General features: G+C 46.0%; 1 protein-coding gene across 1 annotated transcript in view; it reads left to right on the top strand.

Annotated features, from left to right (window-relative positions):
* Positions 1 to 25: 25 nt before the first annotated feature.
* Positions 26 to 25592, top strand: part of LOC102445849 (neural-cadherin-like) — a 106062-nt gene continuing 80495 nt past the window's right edge. The window contains exons 1-2 of the mRNA XM_075920359.2: positions 26 to 11326; positions 20927 to 21121. Coding sequence (XP_075776474.2) covers positions 10264 to 11326; positions 20927 to 21121 — 1258 coding nt within the window. The 5' untranslated portion in view covers positions 26 to 10263. The remainder of the gene's footprint in view (positions 11327 to 20926; positions 21122 to 25592) is intronic.

Genomic DNA, 25592 nt, shown 5'->3' with positions numbered 1-25592 from the left:
ATGAGAGTAAGGACATGCATTCATGCTGGCAGTTTAGAGGCAGGCTGCAAGCGCGGTGTAGATTACTTTTGATTTTGCTGGTGGCTGGAGTGCTGGCCAGGTTGCAGCTTCTCGGAGACTCAACCATGATGTTCATCGGGAGATCCCTTTGGATTTGCAGGAGGCTTTACTTTCCCTAAGCTATTCCCAGATTTCTGCTGTGATATTACATCTTGTCCAAGAGAGAGATTTTCTGGCAGCTTCTCAGTGATCTGCTTGCAGAGTCTTTGTCTGCCTTAAAAGGACACGGATCCTAAACTGCCCTTTTAGTTGGGTATTTCTCATTCACACCTCACAAAGATCCACAGGTTACATACATATTCATAAACAATATGGTTTCTAGGGAACTTGTGACCCTGCATACCCCCTTCATGTTCCCTGAAGAAGACATGATGCTAGGCACTAGGAAAGGTGGGTTTGTCTCTGGGGCCCAGTTACACATGGAGGGCAGAAAGCACTGGGTAGGGATGGTTAGGACAGGTCGGTCAGTCACCCCCATCCCTGTGTGAAGGAGATGTAAGGAATGCGTGTGTCATCATTCCCTGTGCAAACCTTAAAGATAAAGAAGGTAAATAAAAAGACTCCAGTTACCCAGTATTTAATGGGGGCTCAGTCAACTTGATGTTAATTTGAACCTTTGTACTGCACAGTTCTGACTGACTGCCATTGAATTTGCTTGAGTATGAGTAATTTTACTAGGTCTCCCGTGTTCAGCATAGGGAAATATGGCCATCCTAATATTGTTGCATGTTATGTGTTGGACTTTTTTTATTTGGTCACTTAGTCTCTATTGCTGTGACAAATTGCTGTACATTTGGCTCTTCCTTCAGCCTTCCCTCTTTAAAAGTCATTGAAGCATGACACAGGAAATGTGGAAGAGCCAAGAGGTAATGGAGCGTGCTGGTGTGATGCCCCCCATACTTTATGAAAATTGGCTTATGAATATAAATATGCATAACTCAGGGTGTGTCTAGACTACAGGGTTTTCTCGACAAAAGTGGACTTTTGTTGACAAAACTAAACCTGCGTCTACACTACCGCTGAGTTCTGTCGACATAACGTCGACAGAACTCAGCAGTTTTGTCGACGCTGGTAAACCTCATTCTACGAGGAATAATGCCTTTTGTCGACAGAGTTCTGTCGATAGAAGGCATTATTGCATCTAAACTGTCCTTTGCGTCCACACTGTTATGATGACAAAGCAGCTTGCTTTGTCGACAGAACTGAATGTAGTCTAGACGCTCTTTGTCGACAGAAGCTTTGTCGACAGTATCTGTCGACAAAACTTCTGTCGACAAAACCCTGTAGTCTAGACGTACCCTCAGAGATGCTTTGAACAAAATGCCTCATGTAACCTGTCAATATTTATGTTACAATCTGCTGGATCTGCATATCCAATTTTGGTGCATGTATCATTCTTCTGTGTAAAGTTAGAAATATGAAATGTGGGACTGTTTATAGTTTTAAATGTGCTAATGAGAGCCATTACTGGTGCCTTCCCCCTCCCCAAACCGTAAAGACTTGATGATCAACTTAACAATTTGTAAACAGCTTTGTTTGTCCAGTAAATCAAAGGTGACTGGACTAGTAAGGCACCTGACCATACCACATCGTATTAGGATTCCATTTTGATCCAGGCATTTTTCCATGGAAGAGGGAATGTAGAATAAAAGATTCCTCCCTGGAGGAAAAAATATTTAAGCAAGGGGAAGTTATCAACCCTTTGTCTTCTGCTGGCATAACACACTCCAATGAGGGCTAGGATCCCACCTCAAGAGAAAAGAGGTTGTCTCTGACTTGGAAGATTATGCCTAGAACAAATACTGTTTTTTCAGTGAATTAGAACTAGCTATGCATTTTCTTTTTATTCTTTAGTAACTTACTTTGATCTGTCTTCACTTGCAATCACTTAAATCCTACTCTCTGCACTTGTATAAGCAAAAGTGTTTTTATGTAGGCCCAGAGTAAGTAATTGTTTCCTAGGTGGTACCAGTGTGCCTATCTCTCTTTCATTAATAAAGAGGGTGAATATCCTCATGAGCTTTCTTTGTGTAAAATTTACTCAGAGAAAGATGGATTTATTTGTTTTTTTATCCCTTTAGAGGGTTGGTTTCCTGGGAGCTGTGCCCTAGAGCTGCATTCTTCCAGAGCTGAAGTGATTCAGTTTCTGCATTGCTGTTCAGAGGGACAGAAACCACAACTCTCCGTTCTCCCCCCAATAAGGCAGAGTCTGGCTCACAGTACATAGTGATGGAGAGCCCCAAGGTACATGTACACTGCAGGTAGGGTTGCCAGGTGTCCGGTTTTGAATTGGATAGTCCAGTATTTGTGCTTTCTGTTTGGGAAACAAATTGAGAAAATATAAACGAGACAATATAAATGGCTGGTATTTTCTAAATAAGATGTAATGTAGATTGTGATGTAATGTCAAGTGTGTCCAGTATTTTTGTTGAAACCATCTGGCAACCCTAACTGCAGGGGTTTTCCAGGATACCGGAGTATCCCAGAAAAATTACGCCTCATCCAGGGAACGCATTTGCTGTTCCACTTTTTTTGCAGAAGTACAAACACGCTCTTTTGGAAGCCCTGTCTTCCTCGTTCCATGACGAAGAAGGGATCTTCTGAAAGAGGGGGATTTTCCAAAATTTGGCCTAGTGTAGACAGGCCACATTTCTGAAAAGCCTCTTCCGAAAAAACTATCGGAAAAAGCTGTAGTGTAGACCTAGCCCCAGAGAGAGAGAGGAGGCAGGTGTCAGTGGCATAATCAGCACAGTAGGGAAACAATCCTAACATGTCTACTGTGACTGCACCCCGTCACAGTTGGGTGCCAAAATTTTTATCTCAATTTGACTGATGCTTCTGGCTGACAAAAGCGGCTTCCAGACAGATGCAGTAGAGATGCAGAAACATCATTTATTGGTAATGATTCTAGTCAAATGTGCCCTACTCATATTGGTATCTCTTGGGGGGGCAGGTGTTTGTTGTGGTTTGTGCCCTTGTGTACACTTTTGTCCTTGTGTATATTTTTATTTTGCAATCAGATGCATTTGTTTGTTAAGTAAAAGAAAGGCCACTGGGCTATTATGTAGCCTAGGGGGTTTGTTCTCTTCCTCATGTGCATATCAATAGGAATGACATGTGTGCATCAGGGAGGAAATAGATTTCTAAATTTAGATCACTGACATTGAGTGTTGACAAATGAGGTCTAGCTTTTCAATGTGTGAGAGAGATTGTGCATATTCTCCTCTCCCCACCACAGAACATCACATTCACAATCTGATTTGCATTTCAGAGGGATTGCACCTTTGCCTGGGGTACACCCAGGCTCATAAGGTCACGAAAATCTCCAGCTTGCTCCTGAATTTCAGTCCTTTCCAAGACTGGCTCCCTTCTTGGTGGTGGAAGCTGGGAGGTGAGGTCTGAACTGATGGTGCGGGGACAGTAGAAGCTTACATTCTGCATAGGCAGTGGGGTTACCAGCTGGGGAGTGCAGACATGGTGCCATCAATTGCAGTCCTGACAGTGGGAAGGGGAGAGAAGGAATTAGACACTAGTAGGAGAAGAGGGTGGACAACCCTAAAGGAACATCTGATACAGCAACTCAATAAAAGGGCTCTAGCCATGTAAACTGAAGGATACAAGTCAGGAGAACGAAAGTTGTAAGCATTAAATTCTTGGAAATCTGGTAAATGAAACACAAATAGCTCACAGTGATTGAGTGCATGAAGAGGCCCTGGAATGTGTGTAGGAACATAAAGGAGTTTCTGGAAAACCATATGAACAGCCTCAAATGTTCAAAAACCCTCAGATTGCCTTAAAATTATGAGATTTTTTTAAGTGCTAGGATCTTTTCCTGCACCTGGTGTTTGAGCCTGGAGGGGTCCCAGCTTTTCTTCACACCTACTAGGACTAGAAAACTAATTTTGCTTTAAGGAAAACTGAGGTTTTCACTGAATCACTTGACTCCAGAATGTGGAGTTCTAGGAGAAACACAAAACATAGTGGCTATGTCTACACTGCAGACTTCTTGCACAAGAACTGTTTTGTGTAAGAGTTCTTGTGGAAAAAGTCTTGTGCAAGAGCGCGTCCACACTGCCATTTGCTTTTGTGGAAGAGATGTGCTTTTGCGCAAGAGCATCTATGGCAGTGTAGATGTTCTCTTGTGCAAGAAAGGTCTGATGGCCATTTTAGCTCTAAGGCTTTCTTGCACAAGAAACCCCTGTTGCCTGTCCACACTGCTTTCTTGTGGAAGAGCTCTTGCGCAAGAGGGCTTATTCCTTGTGGGGAGAGAGTAACTCTTGCACAAGAAGCCCTGTTTTCCTACACTTTACTGTAAATTTTCATGCACAAGAATGTTCATGCAGTGTAGATGCTCTGCAAGTTTTTGTGCAAGAATGGATGTTCTTGCGCAAGAAGCCTGCAGTGTAGACATAACCAGTGAGACTTACAATGAAACCAGTGAGACTTACAATGAAAGAGTAAGAGTTGGTGACACTGGGAAACATTAGCTGGGCCCATGACTAGTTGGAATTCCAGCCAATGGTATTCCAAGGAAACAGTCCCTGGACACCTCCTTTACTCTCTCTGGGCATTTAGACTGCACTTATCACTAGGGAATCTGAGCACCCCCAAGCGTGAGTGCAAAGTGGGCCCAGCTGTCAAATATGGCTGCCTAAGGTCAAGCACCATGTGATGGGACAGTATATAGGCTTCATGCTGGCAATGAAAAGGTTAGCAAGAACCTCAGGACCCAACTGGGCTCCAGCTTGCTACACCTGCAGTGAATGTCAAGCATGGAAACAGGAGTCAAAAGAAGGCAACTGAGCCTAGGTAAGGGCTGACCAGGAAGAACCACAGCATCTTCTGCTTTGATGGGAGAGAACCCGAACTGAAGCCCTGAGTCAGAGCTTGCTTGCCAGCCTGATGAGTTGTCAGATGAATTGACCAGACCAAGAGGGATCACAGACGGTTGCTGGACACAAACATCTGTCACATTTGCTCTGATGGGCCACAAGAGGACACCACCTGGGCAACCCTGTTACATATAAAAATACCTGTAAGTTATCTAAATATTGATTAACACAAATAAGGAGGTAGGAAGGTACCTGGGTCTGTCTTCTCTGCCTAAACCTTTCCCATTGCATTCCCCAATGGTCAACTAGTTACACGCAGTATACCAACATGGCATCTGAAAGTATGAGTGGTATGTTTGTCCACATCCAATACAGCCCAAAGCACAAATACAGCTACCTACTAAAGAAACATTGCCCCCACAATCTAAAGGCAGTTTCTGGTGTTTGTCAGTTCAACTTCCCATTTACTGAAATTACCAAAAAACAGCTACTGGTGTACTTTATAAAAAAAGTTTATGAAGAAAGGAAAGCTTCCCAGTGCTACAATTGGTAAAACTGGAGTAGCTTGGTTTGCCATACTGATCAGCAAAGCCAATGCTGATGAACTTCATGTAAAAGTTGTAAAACACCAAACCTCTGGATTGCATTGACATGCAGAAGCCAGTCATTGTCAAAGCCAATTTTAGAGCATCTTAGAGGCTGCTAAGAATGCTGGAACACAGAGTTTATAAGAAAAAACATTGCAGCTGCATTATACTTCTTTTTTAAGCAAGAAGTACCACACACTACAACCAGGAAGTCAATGTTAAATGAATTGTCACTGGTTCCGATCACTACAGCTACAGTTAGCTTTCTTTTTCAAAGAACACTCACAAACAGGGAGGAACTAATAGGGGAAGTAGAGCTAATACAAGACCCTTGAGGGAAGTGGCTGTCTGTAGTGTGTGTTTGTGATTTTCTTGCTGTGTTTAGCTTGTGTTTCGCTCTTTGGTTTTTGTTTTTTTGTTTTCTCCTTTCCCACCCCCCACGGAATGTGTGCTGTGGCTGGCAGGTGGAAGCTGTGAGCTTCTAATCAGGGTTTGAAATCTAGAAGCCTCTGCTCATTGGTTGAGCCTTAATCAGGGGGCGGGTCTATGAGGCAGTTCAGGGCTTTATAAAGCTGTGAGTCAGCGACCAGGGAGCTTGCAAACAGGGGCTGTTAACAGGGAGTTTGGAAAGGGGGCAAGATACACTCCCCAGTCTTTACAATCTTTTCACTACACTCCTGCCCTTCAAGGAGGCATTTAATAACTGAGGAATCTCTCAGAAGGAAGGCAGGTATGGATGGTGATAGATCTGCTGTCGTTACCTGCACAGCATGTACTATGTTTGTTTTCCTCCCAGAAGAAAGAAAGGATTTCATCTGTACTAAGTGCAAGCTGGTCACCATTTTGGAAGAAAAAATTAGAAGACTTGAGGCCCAAGCATCGACCCTAAGTTTTATCAGAGAGGATGAAGACTTCTTCGACAGAAGGCAACCTTTAATCCTGCAGGCACAGCAGGCTGAAGAGCCCGTCAGGGCAGTACAGGACAAAGAAGGAAACTGGCAGAATGTAACCTCTAAAAGGAGAAGGTGGACATAGGTAAGTAAGCCACCATCAGGCTCTCTCCACAGGCACTGCGGTGGAGAATGCTTTGGCAGGGACCTCTCAGGGAAGAAATCAGAAGGGAACACCATGTACTGGAAGGCATGGGATGAGTAATTCTAGGGATGGGGGTTCCACAACCACCTCCCCCAAAAGAAGACGACGGATGGTGGTGGACAAGGACTCCCTTCTAAGAGGGACTGAGTCATCCATTTGCCATCCAGACCTGCAGTCTCGAGAAGTGTGCTGCTTACCAGGAGCTCACATTCAGGATGTGACTGAGAGTCTTCCAAAAGTGATTAAACCTTCGGATCGCTGCCCCTTCCTGCTTCTCCATGTAAGAACTAACAATACGGCTAAGAATGACCTTGAGCGGGTCACAGCAGATTATGTAGAGCTGGGAAGAAGGATCAAGGAATCTGAAGCACAAGTGGTGTTCTCATCCATCCTTTCGGTTGAAAGAAAAGGTCTAGGTAAGGATCGTCCAATTGAGGAAATAAATGTATGGTTGTGCAGGTGGTGTCGGAGAGAGGGCTTTGGTTTCTTCGACCATGGGACTCTATTACGGGTACAAGGATTGTTAGGAAGAGATGGGATCCACCTAACCAAGAGAGGAAAGAGCATCTTCGCAGGCAGGCTTGCAAACCTAGTGAGGGCTTTAAACTAGGTTCGTTGGGAGACAATGACAAAAGCCCTGAGGTAAGTGAGGAAGACGGACACCGGGAAGAATCACGAGGAATGAGCAAGAAAGGAGGACCCCTGATTCGGATGGAGAAAGTAGGGAGATCAAATGGTTATATAAGGTGCTAGTACAAAAATGAGATAAGCTCGGGAAACGACAGGAAGAATTAGAAGCCCTGGCCCAGTCGAAGAACTATGATTTGATTGGAATAACAGAGACTTGGTGGGATGACTCGCATGACTGGAGCACTGTCATGGAAGGGTATAAACTGTTCTGGAAGAATAGGCAGGGGAGAAAAGGACGAGGAGTAGCATTGTATGTAACAGAGCAGTATGATTGCTCGGAGCTCCAGTATTTAGAGGGAGAAAAGACTGTTGAGAATCTATGGGTTAAATTTAGAGATAGCAGCAACAGGGGTGATGTAGTTGGTGTCTGCTATAGACCACTGGATCAGGTGGATGAGGTAGATGAGGGCTTTTTTTGGACAACTGAGAGAACCTTCCAGATCGCGGGCCCTGGTTCTCATGGGTGACTTTAATCACGCTGACATCTGTTGGGAGACCAATACAGCAGTACACAGACAATCCAGGAAGTTTTTGGAGAATGTTGGGGATAACTTCTTGGTACAAGTGCTGAAGGAACCGACCAGGGGCCATGCGCAGCTTGACCTGCTGCTCACAAACAGGGAGGAACTAATAGGGGAAGTAGAGGTGGATGACAACCTGGGAAGCAGTGATCATGAGATGGTAAATTTCAGGATCCTGACCAAAGGAAGAAAAAAGAGTAGTAAATTACATACCTTGGATTTCAGAAAAGCAGACATCGACTCCCTCAGAGAACTGATGGGCAGAATCCCCTGGGATGCTAACATGAAGGGGAAAGGAGCCTAGGAGAGCTGGCAGTATTTTAAAGCCTTATTGAAGGCACAGAAATAAACCATTCCCATGCGCAGCAAGAGAAGCAAATGGTAGGAGACCAGATTGGTTTACCGGGGAAATCCTTGGTGAACTTAAGCACAAAAAGGGAGCTTACAAAAAGTGGAAACTTGGACAGATGACTAGGGAGGGGTATAAATGTATAGCTTGAGAATGCAGGGGAGTTATCAGGAAGGCAAAAGCGCAATTGGAATTGCGACTCACAAGGGATTTGAAGGAAAGGTTTCTACAGGCATGTTGGCAAGAAGAAGGTGATCAGAGAGGATGTGGATGAGGGCAGTAACCTAGTGACAGATGATGTGGGGAAAGCTGAAGTACTTCATACTTTCTTTGCCTCTGTCTTCACGGACAAGGTCAGCTCTCAGACTAATGCGCTAAGTGACGCAATATGGGATGAAGGTGGACAGCCTTTAGTGGGAAAAGAACAGGTTAGGAATTATTTTTAAAAGCTAAAGGTATATAAGTCCATGGGTCTGGACTTAATACATCTGAGGGTACTGAGGGAGTTGGCAAATGTCATTGAGGAGCCTTTGGCCATTATCTTTGAAAAGTCGTGGAGATCTCGTGGAGTCGTGGAAAAAGGCAAATGGAGTGCCCATCTTTAAGAAAAGGAAGAAGGACAATCCAGGGAACTATAGGCCGGACAGTCTTACCCCAGTCCCTGGAAAAATCATGGATTCAAAAAGGAATCCATTTTGAATCACTTCTAAGAGGATCAGGAATAGTAAGCATGGATTCATGAAGGGCAGGTCGTGCCTGACCAATTTGATTAGCTTCTATGATGAGGTAACTGGCTCTGTGGATATGGAAAAGTCAGTGGATGTGATGTACCTTGACCTTAGCAAGGCTTTTGATACTGTCTCCCACAATATTCTTGCCAGCAAGTTAAGGGAATGTGGATTGGATAAATGGATGGTAAGATGGATAGAAAACTGGCTGGAAGGTTGGGCCTGGTGGGTAGTGATCAACAGCTCGATGTCAGGATGGCAGAATTGCCAGTAGATCCAGAGATGTGATTATTTCTCTTTATTCTGCTCTGGTGAGGCCATATCTGGAGTACTGTGTCCAGTTCTGGGCCCCCAATTACAGGAAGGATGTGTATGCATTGGAGAGGGTCCAGCAGAGGGCGACCAAAATGATTAGGGGGTTGGTGCATATGACCTATGAGGAGAGGCTGAGGGAGTTGGGTCTATTTAGTCTGCAGAAGAGAGGAGTGAGGGGGGATTTGATAGCAGCCTTCAACTTCCTTAAGGGAGGTTCCAAAAAGGATGGAGAAAGGCTGTTCACAGTAGTGATGGATGGCAGAACAATGAGCAGTGGTCTCAAATTGTGGTGGGAGAGGTCCAGGTTGGCTATTAAGAAAAACTATTTCACTAGGAGGGTGGTGAAGCACTGGAATGGGTTACCTCGGGAGGTGGTGGAATCTCCATCCCTAGAGGTGTGTAAGTCTTGGCTTGACAAAGCCCTGGATGGATTGATTTAATTGGGATTGGTCCTGCCTTCTCAGGTCTCCTCCAGCTCTATGGATCTATGATTCTATGATCACTGAATAGAATTTTGTGATCTGACAAAATTCTCCTTAAACCTGATTGTTAATGAATTAATGAGCATATCAACTGAAGGACTGTTAGTAACCTGCACACGAGAAGCCACCACAGATAAATGAACGGCATTTGAGAAGGTGGGTAAGAGAGTCTCCTTGGTTGGTATTAGCGTGAAATTGATTTCACTGTCCAATTATGACACTTGTTCTCTTGCCTGTTTAACCGATCTAAATTTTCTTTGCTGTAAACTGAGACCACTGTTTCCTGGCTTCTGGTGCTGATTCATTACACCTAAAGCAACTAAGGGGTTCAGTCAGATGCCTCTTTGGTAGCCGTTTGGCCACGCTTGCCGCCACTTCAAGGGTTCACGTTGTAGCTCAGAGGAGGGGAATTGGCTGGCTAGCTCCCTCCCCTGGCCGAAGGCGCGGGATTGCTTGCTCTAGAGCAGGACGTCAGCTCCGCCCTGGTCGTGGTTGGTCGCCGGGCAGGGGCGGAGCGGGCGCTCCACGTGCAGCGGGAATACTGAGTTGCCAGGGCAGTCAGCTCCGCATCTGGAGCCAGGGTCGCAAGCTGCAGCGCCCGCCGATGCTCTCTGCTTTGCCAGCGGCCCCGCACCGCCGCCGGAGGGGGATGCACCCGGAGCGGGGCCGGTGCCTCGCTTGGATGCTGCTCGCCCTGCTGCTCCTGGCCGGCAGCGGCTTCCAGCTCCTCTGCGGGGCGGCGGGGCCCCCGGCTCGCAGCTCTCCTCGCCTACTCCGCTTCTACGGGCAGGTGCCGGAGAACAGCCCGGCGGGGACGCGGGTGCGGGGGCTGCGGGTGCCCTTGCGGCGGCTGCTGGGCCCTGGGGAGCCGCCGGGGGCCTGGGCGCTAGAGGGGGTTGGCGCCTCCCGCTTCTCCTTGCACCTGGGGCCTGGGCGGCTGCTGCTGCTGCGGACGGCCGCGTGCCTAGACCGGGAGGCCCGGGCGCGGTACAGCCTGGCTCTGCGGCGACCGGGCGCGGCCGGCGGCTCCTCCCGGCGAGCGCTGGTGCGGGTGAGGGTGCTGGACCGGAACGACCAGCGGCCCCGCCTCCGCGCCGGGCCGCCCCTGGCGGTGGACGAGCTGGCGCCGCTGGGCAGCGAGGTGGCCCGGCTGCGCGCCCTGGACGGGGACGAGGGGGCCAACGCGCTGCTCACTTACCGCTCGTGGCCGGGCGGCGCCGGCAGCCGCCTGCTCTTCGTGGTGCCGCGCAGCGGGCAGGTGCTCACGGTGGGCTCCCTGCTGGGGCGCCGCAGGCTCAGCCTCCGGGTCTCGGCGCAGGACCACGGCCTGCCCCGGCCCCTGCGGAGCCCGGCGCGGCGGCTGCAGCTGGCGGTGCGGGGAGAAGGCGCCCGAAGGGCCCGCTCGCTCCTGGCCCCGGAGCAGCCGCCGGGACGCGGCTCCATTTCCTACACGGCGCGGGTGCCGGCCGGGGCGCGGCCCGGGGACCCCATCTTCACCGTGCCGGACACGCGCTACCGGGAGGCCGGCGGCAGCTGGTTCGAGCTGGCGGCTCCCGCAGCCCACGTGGAGCTGGAGCGGGCGTCGGGCCGCCTCCGCCTGAGCCGCACGCTGCCGCGGGGCGCCCACAGCGAGGCGTTGGTGAGAGTGCAGCGGCGGGGCGGGCCAGGTAAGGCGGGGCCGCCTGGGCGGGGCGCGGGGACCTAGGCTCTGTTCGCAGTGCGCACGGGACACGCGCGCCCGGTGCATCCCGCCTCTGGGGGGTGGGCTGCCCCAAACCTCATGCAGTGGGTTGAGCTCAGAGCCCCCTTCCATAGACACCGTGCAGTGTTGCACAACCCCTCGGGATGTCTGCCTGGTGCTCTGGTAGGTAGACATCGGGCATTTTAAATAGTCTTCTGGATATCTTGGGATTTCCCACGTCCGTCCAAAGCAGGCTTCAGGAACCCACCCGTGAGTCAGGGGCAGTGAACATAGGGTGGCTGACCGGGGGAAGAGCATAGTGTGACTTGAAAACCAAGTACCTGTGAGTGAAGTTCAGGGGTGTGTTAACCTGTGGTTCTTGGAAGAACAAAGTATAAACCTAATTCGAGCATAAAATCATCTTAAACTGCCAGAACTCTTGGCGCACAGTGTGCCACGTTTTCTAAGAAGCAATGTGTTTACTAGCCTTATTCAAATGGAGCCATAGGACAAAAAAGGAACTGACTAAAAACTTGTCAGGTTTTGCTATTTGCATGCAATTAGTTGTGATCCGGAATAAAGCATTTTAAATCCCTTGAAGTAATAGAAACTAGAAATGAAGGTCGAAGTTATCAAGTAGTCTCCTGTTACATACGCCAAAACATTTCTGTCCTCTAAATTGTGCCTGGTCTGCTATGGCTCAGTAATTCTCAGTTGTATGTTACTTCAGTTCTCTAGAAATTTGCCAATATGACAGTGGCTTGTGACTTTTGCCTATGGTGAGACTTTTACAGATTTATGAAAAAATTTTGTATAGAGACGGGTGTGGAGGTAATATACAAACATACACCTGTTGAACCACACTTGGAGTTCTGCTTTCTTTCATCAGACAACTGTGTGCATTTTCTGAGAAGCAAATAGCCTCCAGATAGAGACTTGTTCTTATACAAATGTGCAGCTCCATTTAATAGAGAAATACTATTCACTATAGAAAAAATTGAGACCTTTATGCAATATCTGCACTGCAGTGTTTATGTTGACATAGTGATAGAAATGTAGCCGTGTTAGTCTGGTGTAGCTAAAACAAAATACGGGACTATGTAGCACTTTAAAGACTAGCAAGGTGGTTTATTAGATGATGAGCTTTCATGGGCCAGACCCACTTCCTCAGATCTAATAGTGGAAGAAAATAGTCACAGCCATATATACCAAAGGATACAATTAAAAAAAAAAAGTGAACACACATGAAAAGGACAAATCACATTTCAGAACAGAAGGGGGATGCAGGCGGGGGGGGGGGGGGGAGGAAAGGAAGGTGAATGCCTGTGAATTAATGATATTAGAGGTGGGGAAGGATAGATGTCTGTGAGTTAATAGTGTTAGAGGTGATAATTAGGGAAGCTATCTTTGTAATGGGTAAGATAGCTGGGCTACGTCTACACTGGCCCCTTTTACGAAAGGGGCATGCTAATTTTAAACTTCGTAATAGGGAAATCCGCGGGGGATTTAAATATCCCCCGTGGGATTTAAATAAAGATGTCCGCCGCTTTTTTCCGGCTTGGGGAAAAGCCGGAAAAAAGCGTCTAGACTGGCCCGATCCTCCGGAATAAAGCCCTTTTCCAGAGGAAAAGCCCTTTGAAGTAGGAATAAGAGATCCTCTGGAAAAGGGCTTTATTCCGGAGGATCGGGCCAGTCTAGACGCTTTTTTCCGGCTTTTCCCCAAGCCGGAAAAAAGCGGCGGACATCTTTATTTAAATCCCGCGGGGGATATTTAAATCCCCCGCGGATTTCCCTATTACGAAGTTTAAAATTAGCATGCCCCTTTCGTAAAAGGGGCCAGTGTAGACATAGCCCTGGAGTCTTTGTTCATGCCCCCCGCAGAGAGTGTCAAATTTTAGCGTGAATGCCAGTTCAGAGGATTCTCTTTCAAGTGCAGATTTGAATGTCTTCTGAAGTAGGGTGCAGGTGAGTAGGTCATTGAGACAGTGTCCTTTTTGGTTGAAATGGCAAGCAACTGTTTTTTCTTTGTGATCCTGTCTAATGTCTGTTTTGTGGGCATTGATTCTTTGGCGAAGTGTCTGAGACGTTTGTCCAATGTACATAGCAGACGGACACTTTCGGCACATGATAGCATAGATTATATTTCTGGAGGCGCAGGTATATGTATTCTTGATCTTATAACTCACTTGGTTAGGCCCAGTAATGGTGTCAGCAGAGTGAATATGTGGACAAAGCTGGCAACGGGGTTTGTTGCAAGGGAAAGTACCAGGGTTGGTATTAGTGTGGTATGTCCTGTGGTTGTTGGTAAGAATCATCTTGAGGTTAGGTGGTTGTCTATAGGAGACTATGGGTCTGTCTCCCAGAGCTTCTTGGAGTTTAGTGTCCTGGTCCAGTATATTCAGTCCACAAAACAGACATTAGACAGGATCACAAAGAAAAAACAGTTGCTTGCCATTTCAACCAAAAAGGTTACCCATTACAAAGATAGCTTCCCTAATTATCACCTTTAACACTATTAACTCACAGACATCTACCCTTCCCCACCTCTAATATCATTAACTCACAGGCATTCACCTTCCTCCCCCCCCCCCCCCCCGCATCCCCATTCTGTTCTGAAATGTGATTTGTCCTTTTCATATGTGTTCACTTTTTTTTTTTAATTGTATCCTTTGGTATATGTGGCTGTGACTATTTTCTTCCACTATTTGATCTGAGGAAGTGGGTCTGGCCCACGAAAGCTCATCATCTAATAAACCACCTTGTTAGTCTTTAAAGTGCTACATAGTCCCGTATTTTGCTTTATGTTGACATAGTCTGCTTGTATAAACACAGCCTATAGATAAAGGAGTTTTTCAGTCTATGTAAGAACACCATCTCTCAGAACTTGACAACAGTGTTTATCCAGATGATTATCTGTTTTGTTCATTCCCTCTGGGGCAACTGGCATTGGCCACTGTTGGAAGACAGGATATTGGGCTAGATGGACCTTTGGTCTAACCCAGCATGGCTGTTCTGATATTCAGTGACATTGCAATGCTTGCACTGGAGGTTTTGTAAGTGTAGCTGTGTCACTCTGGAGTGTATTGTTTTTCCCATTACTGCTGATATAGTTTAACATTAGGCCAAGTCTATTTATTTAAGCAATCAATTGATGATAGAATTTTTCATTCAGACATAGAGGGCTGTAAAGGTTTCATATTTATTGAAGGTGTTGCATGTTTGTAATTAAGTACAGCAAATACCACTATAAACTTTTTTATAAAGTCATTCATACAGTTGTTATCTTTAATGTGGTGCACTTTAAAATGTTGCACTTTTACCATTGTGCCCTGATACTGTATTGACATGAGAGGAGCCACAGGGTGAAAGAAATTCAATAATAAAGTAGGACAGGGTCATTTTTATACTCCTTCTCTGGGCTGGTTTTTAAATTAAAGTAAAAATCTATAATAATTTTGGATAATTGCTAACTTCAGACCTCTCACTCTTTTTAAAATCACTTTTGTCAGGTGCAGATAATTTTGAATAGCAATAATCTGGTGAGATATGTACTATTGAACACATTTTTCCCCTCACCTAGTTAAATATGTTTGACAGTGGCTTTAAAGGCTGTGTGTTAATGGCTGTTATGAAACATGTATCAAGCAGACCCTTTCTAACTCCTTAATTCTTGACTTAGAAGTTTTAAAGGAAATCGACACTTTCTCGTGTGCTGCTTCACCACTGACGTGTTTGCCTTCTCATGTTTGAATATTTTAGAGAGGAAAAAGGGCAAATTAAAAAATCTGCTCCCATTAATTTTTCTGATGTGCTTTATTCTTGAGTAATCTACAGTATATCACTTTTCCAGCATGCCACTTGTAAAAACAGAAAATACATGTTTCATTCAGCTGGGTCACTGAAATGAGTTGCAGAACTCATGTATACAACAAGGCTGTGTCTAGACTGGCCAGTTTTTCCGGAAAAACTTGCCAGCTGTCTACACTGGCCGCTTGAATTTCCGCAAAAGCACTGACTTCCTACTGTAAGAAATCAGTGCTTTTTGCGGAAATACTATGCTGCTCCCGTTCGGGCAAAAGTCCTTTTTGCACAAAAGTTTTGTGCAAAAGGGCCAGTGTAGACAGCTGAGATTTGTTTTGCGCAAAAAAGCCCCGACCGCGAAAATGGCAATCGGGGCTTTTTTGCGCAAAAGCACATCTAGATTGGCCACGGACGCTTTTCCGCAAAAAGTGCTTTTGCGGAAAAGCGTCCGTGCCAATCTAGACACGCTTTCCGTTAAAAGCATTTTCGGAAAACTTTTCCGTTAAAAGCATTTCTGGAAAATCATGCCAGTTTAGATGTACACGAAGATTAATTTGACTTTAGGGGTTAATTTGAAGATTAATTTTATTTGAAGATAATACAAGATTAATTTGAATCTTAACTGTTGGAGTAGCACCTCTGAGCCATACTTGTATAATGGGGTCCTACTTCACAACACACTGCAAGAATGCAGAACAAAAAGGTGGCTCCTACTCCACAGAATGTAGAGTCTATACTTAGAATACACACTTTGTACAGTGCTTAAGAATTGACTTGTTTACTTGTGAAAATCCATTGTAAGAATGAAAATTTGGATATACAATGTAGTCTGTCTACAGTTATTTGTATTCTGGTAAAGGTTAGAACATCACATAAGAATGGCCATACTGGATCAGACCAAAGGTCCATCTAGCCAAGTAGCCTGTCTGCCGACAGTGGCCAGTACCAGGTGCCCTGGAGGGGGTTGACCGAAGACAATGATCAAGTGAGTTGTCTTCGTGCCATCCATCTCAAGCCTCTGACAGAGGCCAGGGACACCATTCCTACCCCCTGGCTAATATGGACCTAACCCCCATGAATTTATCTAGCTTCTCTTTAAACTCTGTTATAGTTCTAGCTTTCACAGCCTCCTCTGGGAAGGAGTTCCACAGGTTGACTATGCGCTGTGTGAAGAAGAACTTTTGCTTATTAGTTTTAAACCTGCTATTCATTTGGTGTCCTCTAGTTCTTATATTATGGGAACTAATGAATAACTTTTCTTTATTAACCTTCTCCACACCACTCATGATTTTATATACCTCTATCATATCCCCTCTCAGCCTCCTCTTTTCCAAACTGAAAAGTCCCAGTCACTTTAGCCTCTCCTCAAATGGGACCTGTTCCAAACCCCTGATCATTTTAGTTGCCCTTTTCTGAACCCTTTCCAAGGCCAAAATATCTTTTAAAGGCTTCTGGATATTATCATAAGTAGGGCTCAATTGTGTAAGGCAGCATACTGATATAAAGGTGAACGTGGTCCCTTCCTCAAATAGTTTACAATCGATATTTGTATGTGAAGATTAAGTATCTTTCCAGGGATACTGACTACTTGCAGCTCCCACAGAAGTCAGTGGAAACTGTGTGTTTTCAACAACTCTGAAAATCAGATCATAAGCTCTTGATATAAAAGGGCAGTAACTAAGGTGTCGCTGAATTCACATGCTGACTCTCAATGTCCGGAGATGTACATTGATGCTTTCAGCATGTTGTGATTTAAAAAATGGAACAAAACAAAGTGTTCATTACCCTTAGCGTCCAAAATGCGGTTCTGTCCTGACAGAATAAGCTTCCAGATCTTAAGTGCTTTTGAAAAATCCCACTCTTAAATGGTTTAGGACTTCCCAAGTCCAATTAACTGTCAGTGGGTTTCATACTTCTGAGTGGCTTATGTGTTGATGCAATATCACAGTGAGATTTTCAGAAACTAATGTGCTCAGAACAACTGATACAGTGTAAAATCAGAAACTGTGGTAAGAGGCATTGGTAATGTAGTTTTGCTCTGCAGTTGGTGCAGGATGCTCCAGGCTTGAAATAAGCACCAGGGATTGACAATAGAGCCAGAATAGATTATACTGAAAGAAAAGCCTCTTCAAATAGCAGCGTGGTTACAAGTGCTCAGAAGTGCACCTTCAGTTCCGTGTTCTAAAACCTGGGATATTTCAAAGTGTAATAGAGAACCAACAGTTTATTGTTGACATGTCTAAAATACTCTGTCTCTGCTCTTGAATTGACATGAATCTCGTGCTGTCCTTTTCACTTATGATGTTTAGAATACTGTCATTGAATTCAAATGGGAGAATCTCAAATGAAATTGATCTTCCATCTGATTCAGGAAACTGTGGTATAAAGCAGGAGGGCCAGGGAGGAGTTTTTTGTATGTAGAGTGTCTGTATAGTAACCGTTCAGCCTCCAGGACCCTCCCTGGAAACAAGCCTTGGTTTTAAAAAGGATTAAGTTTCATTTGAAATTCCTGAGAATTTCAAAACTTATTTAAATACAGTTTAGGTAGCCCCATTTTTTTTTTACTTTCCTAATAGCTATTTTGCTTAATAGCCTATAGTTCATAGCCTACAGATCTTAAAATTGCATATTGAGAATGCTTTTTGTTTCTAAATGACTGTTTTCAAATTGAAATATAGGCACTATTTCTGCATATTTTTAAAAACATATTTTTTTCTTGACAGTCTAGAATAACCCTAATTGCTGAATCAGAAATCCAGCCTAAGTTGCCAGAGCAAAGGTTATAACAATCCTTTCTGCTCCCAATACCAGACTGATTAAAACCATATGTGCATAGCAGGGGCATGCCCTCTAACTACCAACAGAGGGACTTGATCCACTTAAAGTTTGTCTTAAACCATGGAACTACTGTAACAGCAGCTTATTAGAAGGAGCAGCAAGTCTTAGCATTAAAATTGTGTTCCCCAGCATATATAAATCTTCAGAAGCAGTTCACTGTAAAGAATCATGGGCTAGACTGCTTTTAACACATGCTTAAATATTGTGCTGTTTATTGCTTGTGAGACCCGAGAGAGAAGCAGAAAATAAGATTGATTTTTTTTTAGGATGAAAATGATGAGTCTTGTATGTTAAGTTATTGCACAGTATTGTATGCAAGGAGCTGTGTTTTGGTCTTCAAATAGGCTCTCTAGTGAAGCATGTTGAAAAAGGATAAGCAAAAGAAGATCCTTAAGATAGTTCATTCTCCCTTTTAGTCATATCTGGCATGTTACAGAAGACAGGACTATGTGTATACCACACACCTAATGTGGTTACTGAGAACTGTAAGTGGTACCTACACCATTGCAACAGTTAAGATCAAGAGACCTCTACAGCACAGGCTGGGAGTTAGCTGCCTTTTAGCTCAGAGGGTAGAGGCTCCTATAGTCAGTTCCCAAGGTCTCAGGTTCAAATCCACCTTGGTGGTGGTTACATATGTAGCACTTTAAAGACTAACAAGATGGTTTATTAGGTGATGAGCTTTTGTGGGCCAGACCCACTTCCTCAGATCAAATAGTGGAAGAAAATTGGCATGACCATATATACCAAAGGGATACAATAAAAAAAGTGAACATATATAAAATAGACAAATCAGATTTTAGAACAGAGGGGGGAAGGTTAATGTCTATGAGGTAATTGGGGAAGCTATCTTTGTAATGGGTGAGAGACAGTTTTAAAATAACTTCATGGATGCCTTTCTTACTGTATGTACGTGCTTTATGATGTTGATTAGAAATGTTACCAGTACTATTACATTTCAGTGATACTTATACAGATTTATTAATTTTTGTTAACTTTTTAGATGGTGGTTGTGATGCTTTCAGGTCACAAAGAAATCCAGTTTTATGTCTTAAAGTAATTCAGAGTAACAAAGGAACGCAGATGTTAAAATGACCACTTTGAAATGTGTTGCTGTCCATTGTTTATCCCCATTTCTATGGTAATGGCATCACTTGACAGCATAATAGATACTCAGGTCTTCAGCTGTTGGGCAAGTACACTCATCTGTAAATAATTTTGAATAATACAATAAGTAGGGATATGTTAACATACATGCTTAAACGGTTAACCGCTGAGCTTGGACTCATTGGTTAACCTTAATGGTTACATGCATGGACCACTCCCAACCACAGGTTCCGCTGTCTCTGTAATTACTGAAGCCACTCAGAGTATGTCAAGCTAACATCCCTGATAGTAAGTGCCTGTTAAAGTGTTCATTTAGTAAAGTGCAGACGTTTTCAGCAGTTACATGTTTACATGCAGGGGACAGCTCTGCAGCAGCGCGGGGGCGTGAGTAGAAGGGCAGGCAGACTTTTTTTTTTTTTGCATATTCTATTTTTTTTTTTAAGTTTAGTATTAAGACCTGATGAGAAACCTAAATACAGGCAGTCCCTGGGTTACGCGGATCTGACTTATGTCGGGTCCGTACTTACGAATGGGGCTTTTCTCGCCCCGGAGGACGCGGGTGGCGGGACCGCCCAGATGCGCCCGGTCCTGCCGCCCGTGTCCTCCGGGGCGAGAAAAGCTGCTCCGCGTCTCCCTGGTCTGCTGGGGGGGGGTAGACGCGGAGCAAAGCCGCGTAGGACGCGGGACCGCGGCGCGTCTTGGTCCCGCCGCCCACGTCTCCCTGGTCTGCTGGGGGGAAGGGGGGGGGCGCAGCTAGTGCACCCCCTCCTCCCCCCAGCAGACCAGGCTTTTCTCGCGGACGCCTGTGGTAGAGCAGCTGGGGCGCTGCCGGTTGGTCCCGCAGCGCCGCTCCTAGGCGCTACTGGACCAACCCGGCAGCACCCCAGCTGCTCTGCCCCAGGCGTCCTGATTCAGCTGCTGCTGAAACTGACCAGCAGCGGCTGAATCAGGACGCCTGGGGCAGAGCCGCTGGGGTGCTGCCGGGTTGCTCCAGTAGCGCCGAGGAGCACCTGTAGTCAGCCGCTGGTCAGTTTCAGCAGCGACTGAATCTGGACGCCAGTTCCGACTTAAGTACAAATTCAACTTAAGAACAAACCTACAGTCCCTATCTTGTACGTAACCCGGGGACTGCCTGTATACTTGTTCATGCTTGTGGCAAATTTCTATAAGAAACCTGTCTGCAACCCTAGCATCCCCTAGTGTTGTTTTGAAACCAGCAAGAGCACTCAAAGGTAGTAAATGTAGCTATGTAACTATAAATTCATTGCCCAAATATCTGCAGGTTCCCACTTATGTCCTTTTTCTTTTGTCAGCCTCTTTGTATTCTCACTAGTAGTCGTGTCTAAATTCTAGACTGTAATTTTATCAGAGCTAGGAGCTCGTCATTGTGTTTCTGCCTGACACTCACTGCATATGTTCAGGAACGGTAAAATTATTACACCTTGCTTGCATAATTGTCGTATTGTGACTTTAGGGGCTAACCAGTGGGAAAACACAGGTGAGACGTGCTATCTTAGCACCTTGATTCAAGTGTTTTCCACTTAAGTAGAACACCACAGTTCTTTCTGTGGTGTAGCTATAACTCTCTGGTATGTGATTTTACATATGTTTGGTTACATTATTGGTTCCTTTTTATTAATTACACTTAATAAAACTATTTAGTCAGCAGAGATAGGGATTTTTTTGCCAGTTTCCCCCCGTATGTTAAGATGAATTCAGTTAGGTATTCTTCCTTCTTTTACTTCTAAATCAAATTAGAGGATTTCAAATGCCTGGTTAAATGTTATGAAATTGTCTTAAGTATGACATCTACTTTTGTTCAAATTTGATGTACTTGCAGATAGTGACTGGTATTTGTGTCATGTGATAATTATTGCCCCAGAAGAGGATTGTATATTTTGGGGCATGTATCCATACCCCTTTTTGGCACGTGTTGATCCTGATGCACGAAAAAGTACTGTGATCTACCGGCTTGTGGCCCATTACAATAACAAGGAAAACTCGAGTATTGGGATAACTTATGCGCTTATTGCAGGTAAATCCATTATGAATCAGCTGATTAATCTGCATGATTGTGAGATTTTTATTCTAGCATTTCCAATTTTATCGTTTAGTTAATAAGATTCCAGTAGAGTAACCTTGCTCAGGCATACTTGGTGAAGGTTCGGGGGGGGGGGATGAGTCAAAGTGTAAATTCAGCCAGTGTGAGCGAGTTGTTTACTCCCATAAAAAGTGTCTAGAATTAGGTAATAGACTTGTGCAGACCTTTCCATGGACCACCAACTGCTAATCTCTCACAGTTAATTTTATAATTACCCCTGAGTCATTTGCTAGGCCTGCAGCTAGGGAGAATGGTTGGTTTAATTTAACCAGTAAGAAAGGAAATATTAATTGAAATGATTAAATAGATTAAATGCTTTAGCTTTCTCATGTTTGTTTAAAATGAAGTTTAGTAAATTAAGTAAAATATTTATGTCCAGCACAAAAGCTTTCAACACAGGATCTGGGTGGGATGCAGGAGGGGGTGTAGGAGTGGAGTGTCTGGCCAGGGGGGAGGCTGCAGGAGCAGTGTGGGGGTGCGGAGTCTTGGTGGGGTGTGTGTGTGTATGCAGTGTGCATGAGGGGCTGAGGGTTCAGGGTCTGGGCATGAAGGGTGAGGGGGTACTTACTTGCTTTTATGCCCCATGCCTTTCCCAGTCCTGTGTCCCAGATAAGGTCTCCTGCTGCTCCCATTGCCCAGATTCTGGCCAATGGGAGCTGCAGGGAAAGTCTCAAGGGAGTGCGTGCATGTGTTGCTGTGTCCCCCCCCCCCCCCCCCCGCCGCCCACAGGCTGAGGTGGTAGGGGTAGAGTGGCAGTGTATAGAGTCGCTCTTGGCGCTGCTTCTTCCCTGTGAGCAGCATTAGGTGGGGAGGCTCGGGGCTTTCTCCCTCTTCCTCACTGCCCCCCAGCAGGAAGCCACGCTGGCACTCCAGCCTTGCAGTGTGGGGTATGAGGCTGGAGTACCAGTGCAGGTTCCCTGTTGTGAGGGAAGGGAGGAGGGCTGAGCTTGAACTGCAAAGCATCTGTGGATCCTGGTTGGAGAACCAATGTACCAAGTGCTTGTCTACACATGATATAAACTACTGATGTTAAATATCAGTTACTTGAATGGTCAGTTAACCTCATGAATTCTTATCGGTTACTCGACAATTTTATAGTCCCTGGGGGTGAGGCTGGCAGCCAGGGTGATCCGGCCCTGCCCCCGAGGAGCCCCATGCCATTCTGTGCTGCTGCCTCTGTAGCAGAGGCAGTAGTATGGGGTGCCACGTGCAAACTGGCCCGCAGCGGGAGTCAGCTTAAAAACCAGCTCCCCTCGCTGACCAGGTGCCTGTTGCCCCATACTGCTGCCTCTGCTAGGGTACGTCTAAACTACATGGCTCCGTCGACGGAGCCATGTAGATTTGTTGTTTTGGCAAAGGCAAATGAAGCTGCGATTTAAATGATCGCGGCTTCATTTAAACTTACATGGCTGCCGCGCTGAGCTGACAAACAGCTGATCAGCTGTTTGTCCACTCAGCGCGCTAGTCTGGATGCTCCCCTGCCAACATCAAAGCCCTTTGTCGGCAGCCCCGTTATTCCTCGTGGGAGGAGGTTTACCAGGGCTGCCGACAAAGGGCTTTGATGTCGGCAGGGGAGCGTCCAGACTAGCGTGCTGAGTGGACAAAGAGCTGATCAGCTGTTTGTCGGCTCAGCGCGGCAGCCATGTAAATTTAAATGAAGCCGTGATCATTTAAATCGCAGCTTCATTTGCCTTTGCCAAAACAACAAATCTACATGGCTCCATCGACGGGGGGAAGTCTGAGCTACCAGTCCCAGCACAAGCTAGAACTGAGTCTGCCCACCTGGCTCCTAATACACTTTAAATTCAGAGCTGTAGCAGGGGTAAGTCCCAGACACTGCACAAGCCAGGACTGAGCTGGGCTGCTGGCTAGCCTGCTAAAAAATGTACTTACGGGGGCGGGGGAGGGGGGAGAAGAGGGGGAAGATAGGGGGAATGCATGTAGTTCATAGCATTAGCTGATAAGGAAAAGTTTATCAGTTAATCAACTACACTATTACATCCCTAGTATAAACTATATCAAATTAATCTGGTTTGAAAACATTTGTGTACATCACTGCATATTTGTTGCAAACTCTGAAGTCCTCTTGCAAAACAGGTTTTCTTCTAATCAAATTAGTTTGTTCTGGTGTGTGCATGCAATTGCTGTGCACCACTACTTGTGTGCTTCCCATAGTGTGTTGCAGGCTGTTACAGACCTGTCCATCTATCTGTGTGCTCTCCCATGCTTTGGGATCAAATTCCTAGGACAACACCTCCCCACCTTTTAAAAACAAAAAAAAACCCACGGTTGGCACAGAGTCCAATTTTGCCCATTTTGTTCCTGGCTTCTGGTGTATCATTCTTGCAATGTAGCTGTGTTAGCCACTCCTGACACTACACATCATGCCTCACACAGCTGCATGTAGCTACACTGTGACCTCTGGACAGGGGTGGTGGGTTGTTGACATTTTGGTGGTGGCCAGAATGCCCAGAGCCTGCTCCTTCTCCGCCACCTGCCTAAGGCTGTGGTGGGGGAGGAGATGCAGGAGGGAGTTCAGGGTAAAGGTGTAGGCTCTGGGAGGTGTAGAGGTTATGGGGGGAGAGGGTGGGAGGATATGGTGCTTTCCTGGGGAACTTCCCTGGCTGCAGCTCTTAGGCTGAGGCGGTGGGTGTGTCTTTGACTACTGCCCCCCACAGCTTGCACTGGCTGGAGGGCCATGCAGAACACACACTCCTGCCAGAAGCCACAGGGATGTGTTGGCAGGCCGTGTGGAGTGAGCAGACAGGAAGCTGCTCTAGCCCTACTGTGCTGCTGACAGTGTGGGTTGGCGGAGGAGGCTGTTTTAAGTGGCCTTGGGTGACAGGTGGGGCAGGAGAGAGACTCTGCCCTGAACTTCGGTGGAGCATGGCCCCTGGGCTGGAGCTTGGGCACCTTAGACCCATATAACTTGCCACTCCTGAGCCTGGGTCTCATCACCATCTGGGAATAAGTTTTCGTTGAGGAAGCTCTTCTGGCCAGATGCTGCAACAGCACCTACAACACCAAAATGGTCCAGGGCTACAGGGCCTCTGTGTGCAGCTGATCACTTGGCCATCTTGAAGGGGGCCTGAAAGGAGGATTCAGGACAAGATGCTGGTAGAGCTTTGGGCAGAAATTCGAGCCTGGTTCTCCTCTGGGAACGAATTGGAGGCTGTCAGTGCAACCCAGGAGCTCTTGGGAGAATCTGGCAGTAGCCAAGCATAGCACTGCCATACCCTAGAAGAGCAAGGGGGGGAAACGGGAGAGGAAGAGGCAACGCATGGCCGCTATCTGGAGCCAGAATGTTCTCCCTCAAAACAGCTCCTGTTAGGCCAATAGTCCTGGCAGCCTGGTAATTTGGGACCCAGCCATATCCAACATACCTTGGGCAATACAGGTTGAACCTCTCTAATCCACCCTCAGGACCTGACTGGTGTTGAGCCAAAGAATTTGCCAGACCACAGGCAGTCACTATTGTCTAGCTAGCAGCATTACCAACACTTCCACTGCTTATTAGGCTCTTAGAAGACATTTAGGGGTAAATTGGAGCTAAACAGCACAGAATAATTACAATGACCAGTCCTGGCTCTTAAACTTTATGGAACCGTGGGGAACTTGGCCACACCCATAAGTGGACATCCAGCTCACTAAAATCATGCCAGACCACGGATGTTTCTGGACCAGAGTCAAACTCTACTGGGACCAGTAGCAAGTCCTTCCCACCATTACAACTACAGTGGTACTATCAGCCGTCACTCCCCTCTGAAAACAGCCTTGTGATACTGAGAACATTGGATCCTGAAAGACTTTTATTTAATCCAGTAGTGCCCCTGAAAATTTTGAGCCACAGCACTAACTTTAGAGCCCAGGTGGGCAAGAGGAGGCAGAGGCCTGGTTTATACTCCACCTGTAACACTCTAAGGGTACGTCTAGACTACATGCCTCTGTCGCCAGAGGCATGTAGATTAGGCTACCAGACATAGGAAAATGAAGCGGTGATTTAAATAATCGCTGCTTCATTTAAATTTACATGGCTGCCACGCTGAGCTGACAAACAGCTGGAATGAGGTATAAATGGGTGGTCGACAAATACCTTTGATGTTGATGCCCGTGCGTCCAGACTATTGCGCTGAGCCGACAAACAGCTAATCAGCTGTTTGTCGGCTCAGCGTGGCAGCCATGTAAATTTAAATGAAGCAGCGATTATTTAAATCGCTGCTTCATTTTACTATGTCTGGTAGCCTAATCTATATGCCTCTGGCGACAGAGGCATGTAGTCTAGACGTACCCTAAGGCAACCAACCGTCCCTTCGTTGTGCCTGTACTGGTGCACTTTCAGGTTTGTTTGCACTGTTGCCTCACTTTGTTTAAAGTTTGTTGATTAGCTAATGTATTTTCAAATACA

This window comes from Pelodiscus sinensis, chromosome 2 (genome assembly GCF_052426305.1).
Source record: "Pelodiscus sinensis isolate ZL-2025 chromosome 2, ASM5242630v1, whole genome shotgun sequence".
Taxonomy (NCBI): domain Eukaryota; kingdom Metazoa; phylum Chordata; order Testudines; family Trionychidae; genus Pelodiscus; species Pelodiscus sinensis.
Note: the sequence above shows the minus strand (reverse complement) of the source record. Positions and strands in the feature narration are given on the sequence as shown.